The 16,593-nt window shown below is 35.5% G+C and overlaps 1 protein-coding gene across 4 annotated transcripts in view; it reads right to left on the bottom strand.

Annotated features, from left to right (window-relative positions):
* The window catches only part of Col12a1 (collagen type XII alpha 1 chain), a 111,042-nt gene that overhangs the window by 27,435 nt on the left and 67,014 nt on the right, over positions 1-16,593 (bottom strand). For all 4 annotated transcript variants that reach the window (XM_015498890.2, XM_048800885.1, XM_048800927.1 and 1 more), the window contains 13 exons: positions 15,251-15,380; positions 13,369-13,488; positions 11,780-11,926; positions 10,721-10,837; positions 10,423-10,569; positions 9,906-9,980; positions 7,998-8,137; positions 6,029-6,152; positions 5,713-5,856; positions 3,942-4,106; positions 2,609-2,647; positions 2,374-2,512; positions 215-357 (listed from right to left, as the gene is read on the bottom strand). In XM_015498890.2, coding sequence (XP_015354376.1) covers positions 215-357; positions 2,374-2,512; positions 2,609-2,647; positions 3,942-4,106; positions 5,713-5,856; positions 6,029-6,152; positions 7,998-8,137; positions 9,906-9,980; positions 10,423-10,569; positions 10,721-10,837; positions 11,780-11,926; positions 13,369-13,488; positions 15,251-15,380 — 1,630 coding nt within the window. The remainder of the gene's footprint in view (positions 1-214; positions 358-2,373; positions 2,513-2,608; positions 2,648-3,941; positions 4,107-5,712; positions 5,857-6,028; positions 6,153-7,997; positions 8,138-9,905; positions 9,981-10,422; positions 10,570-10,720; positions 10,838-11,779; positions 11,927-13,368; positions 13,489-15,250; positions 15,381-16,593) is intronic.

Raw genomic sequence — 16,593 nt, 5'->3', positions numbered from 1 at the left:
TATTTACTGATGTTATATTTTTAAAAGTTTAATAAGTATATATATATATGTGTGTGTGAGATTTAAAACATATACTATTCAAATTCTGAATAACCAAGTACTCAGTATGAACTTAGTTATATTCAGAAGGTCTCTAGAGAGAAAAGAGAAGGAAAGGGAAAAACATAATCAAAACTATGTCTGCATGTGCCTTAAAACAGGATAAAATCCTTACGATCTGCAATCACTCCAACTTGTGGTTTGTAGTCTCTGTCTGTAATTTGCCAAATTGCAAAAGGATCATTGGGAGATTCTGGGAGAAGTCTGAACAATAGTATAATTGTGTATGAAGGAGGAAGTCCGTTTGGATGCAGGTCTCTGTGAGATAAAACAAAATAGGTTAATAAATAAATAAAATAAATAAATAAGGATTTTTTTTTCATCAGAAACAGAGAAAACCATTAGACCATAATCCCATTATGAGGGACTATTTACAATCATCCGATTCAATAATAAAAGGATAAATTTTATAAAATACAACAAAAGAATAAACACTAAAGACCCATTATGAAAATAGCAGATTATTTATTTGATAAAGTCACAAAAGTCTAGGAAATTACTGAATAGTCTTTTGTTCTACTCTTAATAATGAATTTCTTCTAGACACATAGAGGACTATAATATCATGTAATAATTTTAGGGTGATAAACACTATTACTATAGATATCATGTGAAGAGAATGAATCTGACTAAACATTAATTTCCAATGTCAAGGGGATAAGATCACAGGCAAGTGGGTTATGGTTTTAATTTCTCTCTCCCTATCACTGATAATGTTTTGCACTTCCAAATTCCTCTGTTGAAATCAAATAAATCACCTCAAGAAGCCTACATATTCCCAAAAATAAAACCAGTTGTAAATGTTAAGGCCATGTACATGTGCAAATGTTTAGTGCTGATAAAGAAATGTGAGTCAATTAAAAGGAAACGTTTCTTGGCTCTAAGGCTGGGAGACAAAAAAACTTGGTCCCCTGTGTCCTTCTAGAGTTGAGTCAACATTGTCCTGGAAGAATTTTTTAAGCAGATTTGATCTTTTTGTGTCTGAGACCATGTAACACTTTCTCCCTGAAGGAAGGAAAAAAAGGCCTAGATAATCGAATCTTGGACAGAAAAGAAGCTATGCCTCTACCAATTTTGGCCTAAGGCATAAAATGTGTCTTGTGACCACATGTCCTCCTACAGTGTAACCAATACCTCTGGACTATAGTGCTGCTTTGCATCGTCAAATGCTCTGAGAAAGCTGGCAAGATGCCATTTATATATTCAAGAAATATCTATCCACATCCATGTTAAAAATAATATTTTCTCCCTATTACCTCATCTCTCATGTAGCCCTTTTTTCTCTTTCCCTATTTAACTAGCCCTTGTGAAAAAATAGTAATATTTCAATTACATTTATGTTTCTTTCCTTTCATTCAAAAGTTCTGACTCTTGCAAACACAATAGTACGTTGTAAGTTAAAATGTACCTTGAGGTGACTGAAAGACTTGAACATTGGTTATTGAGGTTTGCTGAAAACTCAAGCACTTCAAACCAACATGGCTAACCATAAAAGAGTCAGGAGTTACAATGTGGTCAAACTACAATACAATCTGCACCTCCTTAAAATTAATCAGCTTTGGTTTTAGTCTGAATTTTCCACTAGCTTTCCCAGACCATTTCAAATTTCAGACATTATTTTCTGTTCCTGTCCTAAGTTTCTGAAAGCTTTATTTCTTCTTATTCTTTTCTCTCTGTAAGTTGCCAAACACATATTTTCAACATTAAAAAGTTTTAGTTTTAATGAATAAGAAATACATATTTCTGTTATCGTATCCAAGTGCAAACCTCCAGAGCTACCCAACAGATTGCTAGAGTATTAGCCAATAAAAACTAACTGCTGCCTGTCTGATCACAGACAAGCAAAATTACTGCAGGCCTTCATTTTCTAGAGGTCTGAAACACTAAAAAGAATTCTTGCTCTTGTTCTTCATTTATTTCAGCCAGTCATTCTGACCACAGGGGGATACCTTCACAATAATAAGCTGCCTTCCTGTTTTAGCAGCCTCTCTTAGAAGGAGTATAACTACAACCCTGGCCTTCAATTCCAAAGAATCAGGTTCAGATTCTTGGATCTGGGAATAGTGGGTCATGAGTCCCAGTTCCTTGCTTTCAACCTGCCACACAACTTGATGGAAGACAATTAACCCAATTCTATTTAAGGAAAACAGAGTAGGTCATCCATAACAAGTCTTCTGACAATTCTGAAGTTCCAAGATTGTAGGAAGTCAGCAAAGATTTCAAGAACCTCTTGCCCGTTATAAGGAAAAGGGAACCTCCTGTTTTCACACTTACGCGGTGGGTTGATTCACAAAGGCATTCTTCTGAAGCCTGTAAGAGGAGTAGCTGGGGAAAGACCCTGACTCCAAAGAGACTCCTTGGACAGAAGCAAAATTCTTTTCTGTCAAGTTGTATGCTTCGAGCATCTTAAATCCTTTATATCAAAGAAGAAATTACTAAAATGAGTATATTTTAATTATTTTATTCCTTAAATCTAGAAAGAAGTTAGTCCAAGGACATAAATGCTTACCTGGTGAGGTGTAGCCATCCAAATAAATGAGAGGACAACCTGAAATGTACAGAAGTCTTTAAGTATGACTCACCAACATGATGTACAAACTCTACACACACACACACAGAGCAGAAATGTATGCACATCAAGTCATGAATCTGTTCATTTATTTATAAAAGTTAACTTGTTGATTTAGCCTTTTATTTCTTATAGACTTCTTGTGTATAGGAAAAATGTAATCTTAATAATAATTATGCTATTATTATTAATAGGGAAAATAAAGTTTTCTGAATATTCTCTAGTCAAATTGGACTTTTAAATTTTTCTTAAAAATAATAAAATGGAATTGAAGAGAAAAATTTTCACTTGTTTTTCAAAAAGAAATTCTCTCCCAGAAAATGTGAGATTTAAGCAAAGGGAAAAAACTTCATTCATCCATAACCCTCTTCTCTGCCAAGCCTCTAGCCTCTCACTGTCTACCACACATAACAAAACAGTGACAAGTATAGCATAATTTTCACCTTGGATCTCCCAAAGCCAGAGGTACCAGAATGCTGCATCCAGGAGTGGAAGGGAGACAGTTCCAGCCCTCTACCCACATTTACCATGGCAGCTCCATTCTGGAGTTCAGTGTAAATTTTCACAGTAAACCCCTGAGTTTTGTTCACTGTTGCCACCTCAAACCAGAATTTTATATTTATAATCTAATGTTTAATAGGGAAAATATGGCACTTGTAAACTAGAGCCCTGCCTAGGATTAGGAGTGTAAACTGGTCACATAATTGTCTCCCTAATCTTATACCCCAAAATGGATGAGGAAGAAGAAAAATTGACTTAATTGATCTTTAGTCCTTCACTGTAGTTCAAAAGCTGAACTTGGTATAAGAAAAATCTACACCCAAACAAACAAATGAGAATCAACTGAATTTCCATGGAGCACGCAAGCACAAGCCAGTTGGCCCATTGATTTCTTGAAGCCTGAATGTTGACAGAATACCAGCTGGTAATGAATAGGGAAAATCTTCATCTTACAGAAGAGTTTCTATATATGCAATTCTAAGCTGATGATTAATTTTCCTAAATGTCACAGGCACTGAGGTGTTGGGAAATAGTATATTAAAATGCTTTATTTCCATATAAGGGTTATTACATCCTCTAGGCTAAAAACGGATTTCTGACAAGCACACATTTAGCACGATCTCAATGGAACAATGACTCATCAGGTTTTCAAGTGATTTCCCAGGATCTATTTTTGCACAGACTTGATCCCATACAGTATGATTCCATTTAGTGTATAAGTAACCATTTCCCAAGACAATAAATTTATGGATCTATGTTGACCATGACTTACTCGAAGTGGCAGTTTCACAAACAAATGTAATAAGGTTGTCCTCAATCTTCTCAAAAGATTCAAAGTCGTCCACAATGAACACATGCCGTTCACTTGGCTTGCTGGCAATGTTGGCCAGCTCATTGTAGTCAACATCAGCCACACCAACTACAAAGACACTGAACCCTGCAAAGTAGCATTTATAGAGTAAATTGTATATCCTTTTTCTGCCCCTTATAGTTTTAACAATTCAAAATAAAATCTTATCAGAAATGATACTGTATTTTCTTAGTATGTACAGCAAGTTCTCGTATTTGACAAAACCTCTCTTTAATGGATAAATATGTTCTTTAATGAGTATGTGCACTGGGCATGGTGGTGCACTCCTGTGATCCCAGCAGCTTGGGAGGCTGAAGCAGAAAGATTGTAGGTTGCCAGCCTCAGCAACTTAGCAAAGCTCTAAGCAATTTAATGAAACCCTGTCTCAAAACAAAAAATTAAAAAGGGCTGGAGATGGGTCTCAGCTATTAAACACTCTTGGGTTCATCTATTATCTGGTTTATAAAGTTTGATTCATTAGATCACCTAATAATTAAAAGATAAAGCTTTTAAAAGCAGAGAGACTTGGTGTAAGGCACACAGGCTTCCACAAATCCACTGTCCAAATGTACACATGAATACTGTAATTCTCTTAGGTACCATTAACAATTTAAATATATGTGACTCAGAAACCAAGAATAGGCTATTTTAAATTTGAATTCTTGAGACTGATTTTTCTCAACGAATTCAGGCTCAAAAAAAATGGCAGCAGTTTGACTACCTTCAAAATTTGCAATTCCCGGTGGCAATAAATATTCCTTTATTTAGACTAATGCAAATAAACAAAGTTTTCATTCCAAAAGCTTAATTTGACATCAGAAAAAAAAAGGATATGAAAGGAATATAAAGAGAGAGAGAGAGAGAGAGAGAGAGAGTAGCAACTAAAGAAGCAAGCATTCATAATCCCAAATCCCAAACTTAAATCAACTAGAAACCCAAAATATGTGGAAATCTGCTGAAAGTGTATAATCTAATGGCAATAAACTAATAAAGGATTAGTGCAAAGAACAATCTCTATTGAAAGAAGATAGTGTAACAGCACTAATCATGATTCATAATTTTAGTCAAAGAATTATGTATGTGCAGATGACAAATTCTATGTAACAAAGTGCCTTATAATTTATTGCCACAGATCATGCATGACATAGATTCCTTCTAAAATACATCTACCTTGGACCCTGCTTAGGACTGCAGGGGCAGGGAGGGTGTTAATGAAGTACTGAAAGACCTAGTTTCATCTCTAATAATCCTAAATAACTAATCCAAAAGGCAAGGGGCTCTCAGAGTGTTTTGTTAGCAAGATCTACCCCCCACCACACACATCCCCAAGAGATAGCCTGCTGAGATCTTGGCATTTCTTATTTGCAGTACATCTTTCAGCAGTCTGCTTTAAGTCTGCCTCTGAAAAGATGAGCTACAGCTGAAGGAATCCTATGTCTCTCCTTGCTCAGGAACCAGCATTAGGATTCATTTCTGCTATGGCAGGGAGCTGCTCAAGGATTATCTCATTATCATTGCTGTCATTTTTGAGCAATTATCTAACTTTTCCATAATTAAATATAAATTAACATTACAGGTGTACAGAGTAAAATGGAATTATAACATAAAATCAGGACTTTGGGTCTTTTGAAATCATTGCTGAACATTAAAAGCTTAAAATAATGAGTGCAATGAAATACATGCTTGTGATTACCTGATTGCTGGATGACAAAAGCCGCCTTCTTGACCTCATCTTGTGACCGCCCATCTGTGACCACAACCAGCACTTTGGGGACATTCTTCCTCATGCCGCTTTCCCAGGTCAAGACCTTCTCCTTGATAAATGTGAGGGCCTTGCCTACAGGGTGTGGCATGGAACATTTTAGTATCATCTCACTGAAAAATACCTAAATGTCATGAGTCATGCCCAACTGATAAGAGTCCAGACATTAGGGTGAGATGATACATTCTGTTCTACTACCCCGACTGCTTTGGGGAGTGAAATCCACATAAACCCTGATTAACTGTACCTGTTCTTGTGTTTCCTCCTCGGTATCTAATATTCTGGAGGGCCCCAAGGGCTAGGGCTTTGTCATTGTATGTGTTCAGCTTGAACTCAGACTTGACCTCATCACTGTACTGTACAAATGAAACCTGAAAGAAAATGTTGTTTTCCAGTGAGTATCAGTCATCTAATTTTACATTTCAATCTTTGAGAGCTTCCTCTAGCTGCAGAATGGCAAAATATTATATGGCTAATATCTTAACACTGACTTCTGTTGTCTCATTCAACTCTCTAATTTCCAGTCCTTCAAGGAAATTGTCATGATTGACATTAACAATGAAAATATTTTGTAATTCATATGTGCCTTTCTCTAGGATGTAGGCAGAGAAGTGTAAATCTGGGTAACACCGAGGTCTCAGCATTAGCAACAAGGACACACCATCCTGAACTCGAATGTTAAGAGTTCTGCGCCAACCATTCCTTCTCATTGACTACATTCATTCTTAACGGTAATATAAAAATGTTGCAAGTGTGATGACAATCAGAACTCATGACTAATAGTAAGAGTGTGATTTTGGTGGAAAGAGTACAGGCTTTATAGTAGCTCAAATCCTAGCTCTATACATTAACAGCTGTGTGACATTGGGCAAGTTCTCTGTGCTTTAGTTTCATCAGTAAAGTGGAGATCCTCATATTTACCTTCTAGGGTTGTTTTAAGGACTAATTATCACACATACAGACTAATTGGTACACAGAAGTTAATCAAATATAATAGCTATCTCTATTAGAAATCTTGATTTCTAAAAAGGGTGAAAAACAGCCTAATTGTTAACACATTTCAAGAAGAATATGGCCAGACTTTTTACTCTTCTTGGGTTGAACAATGTCCACAGGATTATTTGAGGGTTTGAAATGTAGTATATTTCATAAAGTACTATTTCATTATGAGGATGTGGTTTCTCTATAAAATTACTTGTCATTTATTTCAATGTATTTTTATTTTTATAATGTCTCAAAGATGCTACAATGACGTAAAAACTGCCAAAATAAAGAAGAAAATTCGCCAAAATGAATAGAGAAGAAAAGGAAAAGAGGATTTTAAGATATTTAGATAGAAGAGAATCAAACAAATAATGACAATGTAACAAGACATCTGCTGTAATGGCAATATAGAAAAAATACTTTCGGAGCAAGGAACACCTAGAGCCCTCGGGGAACCTCACCAGAAGAGTTGAATTGGAAGGGGTCTTTAAGGAATAGCTAATAATAGACTGAATCAGATTCTCAAAGAAGTCTGAGGAGACTGTCCAAAATAGTTTAGAGCCCCTAGGCTTGAGTGTTCATCTGTTCATGGGTATGTTGGGAATGGTGGATGAGATTCTCAGCTTTATAGGCAGGTTTTGACTAACTGATGAATTACTCTTGGAGGTCTCTCACAGAAATACAGCTGTTATCAGTTCCTAATCTAGTACAACAAATAAATCTGAAGCAATTTCCCAGTAATATAATTGGTAGTTAACATTTTAGGAAAACAAATTAAATACCCTTCAGGTCAATAATAGACATTCTTCTGGACAGGATAATATCTGTAATGTAATAATAGAGGGGGCAGCAGAGGCCACACAGCCACTCCAGTCACTTCATTTTTCTCACTTTACAGGGCATGACAATCATAATCCATTTGATGTCTAGAACTTTGAAAGACCTTTTATGGAAATTCATCATCGTTGGAAGTTTTAAACACATTAAAATCAGAATGTTCTAAATTCTCCAGCAGAAATATCATGTAGCCAAAGATAAAAATGAGAGGAATATTTATTTTCTATTTATTTATCATTAACACCCAAACCCTTCCTAAAAATACATGTGTAATAGCAATAGCAAAGAGTAAAGGTCAAAACATAGTTTATGATGAAATGACTTTCTAGCTAAAAAGAAACATTCAAAAGAGCAAGACACTACAAAGAAGTAACCACTAGCGGAAAGATACTCACCTGAATCCCAGCAGGACTGATTTCATCAAAGGCTCCCACAGTATTAAAGATGAATTTTACAACTTTGTTAAAATTATCATCCCCAATACTCCAAGAGGCATCAGTCAAGAATACAATATCTGCCTTGGCCCCTTTGCATACTGGAAAAAAAATACAGGGTAAGCCCCCAGTCTCATTAACTCTTTCTATTCAAATGAATTCAAGTAATAATGTAGGATGAAACTTCACTCCTTAAAAGTGTGGCTCAATGAAAACAGCACAGCCTGAAAGCATGTCCAAATGCAAACTCCTGGCCTCACCCTAGACTTCCTGACTCAAAATCAACAATAATAAGATGTCCAAGCGACTCAAGTACAAAAACAGAAGCACAGGTCTAATAGACCCTGATTCTCGCCCTGGGATCACTCTTGTTTAGATCCATTATGCAAAAATATGCTATTGCCTCACAAAAATCTTCGAGTGGCTTCAAACAATAAATGAGAGGGGACATCAAATGAAAAGCAGTGATGTCTGGAACTGAAATGGGTCCTCAGTGGTTTGGAGAATTTGAATATAATTATCAAAGATTTGGTGCAAATGAAATGTTTTGTTTTGTTTTGTTTTTTAATTTTAAGTTAAGCCACTAGAGCCATGTGTGGGAAAGGAGAGAAGTAAAATAAAGAAATAACTTTGAGTCTTTTTAGATTTGGAAGCCAAATAAAAATTCTAAAGAAAAATTTAATAAAATTTTAGTTCATGAAAATTAAATGTACAGAATGTACTATAACAAGAGTGAGCCCTAATGTAAACCATGGACTTTGGGTGGTAATGATGTGTCGATGTGATTTATCAGTTGTGACAAATGTACTAATCTGATGAGGGATGTTAATAGATGGGGTTGAGAAGGTAGGACACAGGTGGTTAATGGACACTCTTTATACTTTCTGCTCAATTTGGTTGTGAAACCAAAATACTCTAGAAAATAAAATCTATTAAAAACAACATGTTTTGTTTGGTGGTTCTGTTTTTCAGTACTGGCGATTGAACCCAGGGCCTCATGCCTCTTAGATAAGTCCTCTACCACTGAGCTACACCCATAAACTCCAACATCATTGTTTTAACTGAGATTATTTATTGAATTTCTTTCAACAGTACAATTTTTTAAAAACCTGGTATTATTTTATCCTTTAAAAATACACTTTATTTTTTAATTTTACTTATATAATAGGTAAGTAATAATAGAGGGGCATATAATAGGTTTAATAAAGTTGCAACAATCTAGGTCCTCTAATATAGTAAGAAAAATACTTCTGAAATCTGAAATGCTTTCTGAAAAGCAGAATGTAAAAAAAAAAGAAGAAGATTATTTAGCTTAAACATAATTTGATGGAGCTCTGAAGAACTGCCCCCAATTTACTGAGAGCCAAGCCTACCAGCTCAGAGTGTCTTTTTACCAGTTCTCTGCAACTGACAATTATGTCTCAAACTTTAGTGAATGGAAACTTTTTTAGTTTTTTGTAATCCAGGGCTCTTCTCAAGTCAGAAGCCAGAAATTCCAAAATCAAAAGCCTCAGGGATTAGGTTGCAGATATAGCCAAAAAAGGTTCTCAGTGCCTCTTGATACCAGCAGCCAGCAGAAAGAAAAGTCCTACATATGGACTATGGAAGGTATTTCTAGATCTCAACCTGCAAAACTGAGAAAATGGAGTTCCAGCCAAAGAGCTAGAGAAGTTTATGACTGATTTTATTCACACTAAAATGTACCCAGAAAGAGAGAGAAACAAACTACTGATCTTTTTTTTTCTACCTGAAAACTCTTCATCAAGAAAAGTAAATCAAAAACACTCCGGATCAATTGTAAATAAGTACATAAGGCATAATTAAGAATTTGCAAATCCCTCAATTCATTGCATAATTATCTGAACTTACCATCCCGGGCTGGTGGAATAGTGGGAGGAGGAGGAGGTGTGGGTGGTTCTGTAGGAGCTTCAGTTGGTTTTAAGGCTAGAATTTAAAAACAATAATTAGAAAAATACGACATGTGTTCATTTCGTATTCCAAAAAGTAAATCTTAAGGACGATTTGAATCCTCAGCAATAAATCAAGTCTTGTAAAATAAGGCTCCAGGCTCATTGGCATTGACGTACGGGGAATTCTATTCTATTATTCTATCCAAACTTGGTATCCTTGAGTTTTTCACATGAATTACAGTTGTAGAAAGCACAGATTCAATGGGAAAATGCAAAGCCTTCAGAGAGTGCCAAATGACTAAATCACTAATAAGGATGCACAGACTCCTTCTCACCCGACTCTGAGGAACCATCATCCCACCATTACTGCCACTCACAGGGAGAAGTGCCTGAGCAGGTATCTCTTAAGTTCCCCTCACCTACAATGTTCTATTCTTAAGTCGTATGGAGGATTCCCAAATTGCTCAAAAACTTACTAGTATGTTCTCTGACAGGGACACCTGGCCCCTCCAGATTTGGTGTCTGCACAAACACAGTGACACCGTATTCAGCATCTGGTGAAAGGCCCGTGAAGCAGTGGCTGGTTTCTGATCCACGCACGGTAATTTCTTGTCCTCTGGTTCCTGATTGTGACAACAACAGAAATGCCAGCATTATCATCTATTACAACTAAAGAATTTATACATCATTTTATAAATAAAATGAAATATTCGTCACTAAAGTTCAAAATGTTTTCACTATGGGCTATAGTTCATTTTTTTAAAACACACATACCATCTGCAGGGCTTAGTTTCAGTCTGTAGGAGGTGGCTGCCCGGTGAGGTGACCATCTGACACAGAATGTGTCCCACCCAACCTGGTAAGTTTTCAGATCTGTCACATTTAAATAAACTACAAAATAAAGAAAGGGAAAAAAAGATTCACTGTGAATAAAGTCAAAAAAGCATAGTTTTAATCACAACACAATTTTCAAATTTTCACTGTAGCTGAAATATGTCTAAAATCGTAATGTTTTCCTTATAAGAAAAATACATGAAAAATACACAAAGCATGGGGCTGGGATTGTGGCTTAGCGGTAGAGCACTTGCCTAGCACATGTGAGGAACTGGGTTTGATCCTCAGCACCAGGTAAAAACAAATAAAATAAAATAAAGGTATTCCGGCCAACTACAACTAAAAAATATATATTAAGAAAAAAAGAGATGAAGCATACATGAAAACATACATGAAGGAAGAGCCAAAACGGACTTTCCTTTCCGTCACTGATTTTCAGGAAAAAGAAAATTCACATAGCCCCGCTCATAAATATGAATGTCAAAGACATCTTATAAAAAAACAGTAAATTTTCCTAGAAGGATAGCTACTAAGTCCTTAAAAAGCTATCAAAGCACTAAGCGTCAAAAAAACAAATCTATTTGTGGGACAAGTTAGAGATTCAATGACTCAATCAAATAATATATTAGTGAAATCAGGTAATATATATTTTAACATCAAATGTCAAGAAGAACTAGCATTACAACTTTATACAGATTATACATAGATGAAATGCCAAATTATACAATTTTTATCTTTTAGGATTCAAAATATAACAATCTGCATAAAGGAAACACCTTATATTCTTATATATTCAACTCCTTTAGGATTTAGATAAGTACCTTGTTTAACTGGATATAAAATCACTACCTATGTATAACTTAGGAAATATGCATAAATTTTAAAAAGTGAAGTTAAAACAGGCTGGACTGGAAGAAATATGCATAAATTAAGAAAAGTGAAGTTAAAACAGGCTGGACCACACATTTTCTTACAACCGCGAAGACATGCATGACTCACGTGTAGTGCCTTGATCTGTGAGGGGAACACTGAGTCCAGAGTCATACTGAGCATAAACATTCACGTCATAGGTGGTACTGGGATTGAGATTATGTAATGTGTAGGATGTTACTTCTCCAACAAAGGCTTCCATGGGCTCATTGGAACCTTTACAACAACCACAAAACAATTTAGAAAGATGCAATCATAGCCTCAGATTTCACTCAGCACTAAAGACCCTAAAGTCAAATGGTAGGGAACACCATTCATTCCTGTAGCACTTCATCCACTGACTGACTGTGGCACAAGCCACATTGGATGGTGAATCTGAAACTGTAGCAAGGACTGACTCTTCACTCTCCTATTCTCAAAGCACAGCACAATACCTTGAATGCATTAGGTGTATAATCAATGCTCTCTTAGTAAATATGTTCTCATGACTCTTTTTAAGCCCACCTTGCCAGAGAAGAGATGCTCAATTAACTTTTTTTTTTCCAATTTATCATAGAGAGAATCCAAAAACTTCTATCTTGGACCTCATTTAACTTTTTTTTTCTCAGTTAACGACTCCCCTTTCCTCCTAAAGTTCTTTTTCTGTTCCTATACAGGTTCACTTTCTCTTTCTCTTGCTTTATCTCCTTCATATTTCTAATTCATAGTCTTCCTGGGTACATTGAAAATGCCCTAGGAAGGTTGATGCAAAAATCATGTTTCTTCTGATTTTAGTAAGCATATAGGCAGAACATTGAAACAGATAGCAAATAATTTACCAAGGTGATATTGATTTTGGTGAAACTGTCAGTGGGGAGTTGAAAGCAAGCTTGTCATGAAAAAAACAAAATTCACAAAGTCTATGCCCAAAATGAAATAATACCTAGACACAAGGGTAAAGTACTAAAGTTTATATTGATAAAATCATGACATTTGCAGATAAATGGATGGAGTTGGGGAATATAATGCCAAGTGAAGTTAGCCAATCCCAAAAAAACAAACACCTAATGTTTTCTCTGATATAAGGATGCTGATTCATAATGAGATTGTGGTGGGGAACATGGGAGGATTAGACAAACTCTAGATAGAACAAGGGGGAGGGAGGGGAAAAAGGAGAATGGGGGTAGGAAAGATGGTGAAATGAGATGGACATCATTACCCTAAGTACATGTATGAAGACATGAATGGTGTGACTCTACTTTGTGTACAACCAGAGAAATGAAAAATTGTGCTCTACATGTGTCCTATGGATTGAAATGCATTCTTCTGCCATGTATAACAAATTAGAATAAAAAATAATAAAGACAATAAGAAAAAAGCTTTCATGATCATTAGAATATGTAGAATGACTGAACACAAGTAGCTTTGATTTATACAACTTTACAGATCAGATCAAACTTTTCAATCATAAAAGTTGATGGTCTCATCTACACCCAAAGTATCAATGATACTTTAGACCACTGACTTAAAATATCCATTAGAGAAAATTAACTCTGATGATAATGAACTTGATATAACTGAACTGCAAGGAGAATCTAATAGTTGAATGCAATAGAGAATATCCTAACATGCAAATAATTTTCCAATGCATCTCTATTATGATAAAGATGCTTCCTTACCCACTGGCTTGTATACAATTTTATATCCAAGAACTGGAGAGGGTGAAGGATCCCAGGACACTCTGAATCTTGTATACCATTCATCAGAGATGTGTATGTTCTGAGGAGGAAGCAGTCCCACTGAAAACAAATATCAACTTGTGTTATTAACCCGGCACAGAGTGAGCACAGAACCTTATGGGTATTATTAGGACAGCCTTATTGGTTTAATTAGCTTAATTTTCTTTTCCAGAAATTAACTAAAAACCACTGAAGTGTTCATAATAGCTTGGTAATTTACAAAATTCAAACAGCTATTCAAATGAATTCAGGAACCTGGTAATTTTCAGAAAAACCTCCTGAGCAGGAGGCAAGATCCTGAGGTGATCTGTAATAAGACTCAAAATAATAGAAAATAGATCTCAGATCTGTTTAAGAATGTTATAGGTTGGATTGTCAGAACCAGAACACAATTTAGAGGCTATCTGGTTAGATCACCACATCACATAAATAAGATATAATTTGTCCAAGACCACACAGCTAGCTAGTGACCGAAACATTATTCTTCCCTTCCCCCTCCTTATCTTCCACCAACATAACCTAGACTGCATTCTCAATGCTCCAGAGGCACTGCCTCCAAACCTACACCTTGCAAAATCAATGCTGTTTAGATGGCATGACAAATAGTTGCTATTATTTATAGCATTACAAAAATAATCCACATTAAAACCTTTTTTTATAAGAGAAACTAGACATGACTTTGGCCATTTCTAGAAAATTCAAGATGCATTAAACATTTTGTTTTGTGTTAGTTTTACATTTTAATAAGCACAAAATTCTGAAATATACTATTTTCCCAGAAAAGCACTAAAATGTAGTTTAAAAGGTGGAAAAGGAGAAGTTGTTGAATTAAAATCACCTTGAGTCACTAGACTGTCTCCAATGACTTAGTCCTACAGATGACAGTAAATCAATATATAGATTCCTGACCTTGAGAGGCTGGGCTGAATCAATTCTAGCCCTGCTTTTCTCTTAGGAACTTTCCTCTCCCAAATTCTGTAATGTTATCAAGAAAATTTAAGCACAAAAAGAGTTTGAGCAAGTGAGTGAAGAAAGAAACCTAAGTAGATTTTTGCTGAATGAAGTAGAAAAGTGGAATGCCAATATTTACCAGTAATAGACCAGGAATCCAGCCTGCCTTTCTGCTAGACTAGTGGCTCTCAACCTTGGTTGCACATTATAACATCTGTAGGCCCAGCCCACACCTCAGACCAATTACATTAGTATCTCTGGGAGTAATTCCCAGGGACTAGTATTTTTGAAAACTCCTCTAGTGACCTCAATGAGCAATCAAATTAGATAATTTTTACTCTAAACCATAAGAAGTTGTCATCAATATAGGTTAGAAAGGGGCTTGAATGTTGATAATTTTTTGTAAATTATTTGTTATAATAATTTTTAAATAGCTAAATTTTTAGGAAGATGATGAATGCTAATCATTTTTTATCACTTAAGATTCACTCACAGCAGAGAATTATTTTAGCTGATATTTAATACTATAGTCTTGACACCAAACCATAACATTATGCAGAGAATATACAATGGTTTTTCAAAGAATAAATAAGATTATCTCAAGCAAAGAAAAATATGCATGCTTTTGTCTTCTTTTTTCCTCTTTCCATGGATCTTTAAATTTTTTAAATAAATTGTGTTCTTATGTAATCATTTTGATAAATGACAGTGTCAAGTACAAATGTTAATGCAATGTTAATGTAGTAGTCTCTGAGATACATTGGTAGAGACAAATTAAAAGATTTTTAAAGGTATAAGAAATAATATTAAAATCCTTACAATTTCAAAGCAAATAAACAAACAAACAAACAAAAAAGTGTCAGACACTGACCAGTTCTTCCATTTCCTGTTAGATGGGCACCATCTCCATCTTCATAAATAGGAATAACAGTAATTTTATATGGAGTATCAGATTGCAGGGGCTGCAGTATTACGTTGTTTCTTCTGCCTGGGACTGTAGTCTGTAGGGAAATTAAATTATTCATTTATTGCAAGCCAGATTGCTTCAAGATCAAAAGCCAATATTATTTTATGCATTCACATAAACAATAATGGTTTCTTTAAATTTTCTTTTTGTTTCAGAACACTCATGGAAAGACTACTTGTCTACACTGTCTCTATGCAATATGGGATAATGGTTTTAGCGTCCAACAGATGTGAGTTCAGATTCCAGATCAGCTAGTTAATAACCATGTGGCTAAATATCTTTGAAGAAAAACCTGTGGATTAAAGGTAGTAACACACACAACTCAGAAGGCACTGCTGAGTAGAGTAGCGCTCTGCAATAAGTTTGTCTCCACCTCTCATTGTCGTGCATGGTGTTCAGGTAGTCCTTCAACAGCATGTACCCTACACAGGGGAGCCAGGCATGGTACTAGCTACTGGGTAAGCAAAAATGGACTGTTTTTGCCCTCAAAAATATAAGTTTTGCTGGCACTAATAAGGTAAAGAAGATGGGAAAGAGGAAATAGAAAACACATTCAACCACAAAGAGGAAATAAACTAGTCATCTCAATTTCTCTTCCAATCCCGTGCTTTGCTTCCACAAACAATAGGGGTCAGTTATGCCAGTGATTCTCAGCATAGAATATCATAACTAAAAACAGATTGGTAGAATAAATTATATTTTTAATGTTTTAATAAAATAAATGCCAATTGCACATTTGACTATGGCAAGGCTGAACAAAAACTAAACATAAGCTTTTCTTCTTTAGTAAAGGGTTAAAATCATCTATCTCATTTTGATCAGAAACTCTAAATGGCAATTATGCATGTTTCTTATTAATAAAAAAGGGACTTTAACTAAAGCCTACCATACTAAGTTCAAGTAGATGAAATGTTCCATCATATGAAGTTCATCAAGGAAGAATGATCTAAGAGGATTTATGTGGCAAAAAGAATGCAAACCTCAGTCCTAACTCTTTTCTAATCATAATTGTGGGTGATCTTCTATGGGCCTATCACAGCAATTAATCACTAATCTTCAAGATAAGTGCTTTCCCATCTATACCAAATGGATATGCGGAGTGAGGGCTATGTGGAAGCTACAAGAAATTTGAGCCAGGATCTAGAGAGAAAATACACACTCAAAACGTTAGGAGAGGTTGAGAGTGTGGCTCAGTGGTAGAGCACTTGCCTAAGCATGCTGGAAGCCCTGCATTTCATCCCTAGTAC

Source organism: Marmota marmota, unplaced genomic scaffold, assembly GCF_001458135.2.
Source record: "Marmota marmota marmota unplaced genomic scaffold, marMar, whole genome shotgun sequence".
Lineage (NCBI taxonomy): Eukaryota > Metazoa > Chordata > Mammalia > Rodentia > Sciuridae > Marmota > Marmota marmota.
Note: the sequence above shows the minus strand (reverse complement) of the source record. Positions and strands in the feature narration are given on the sequence as shown.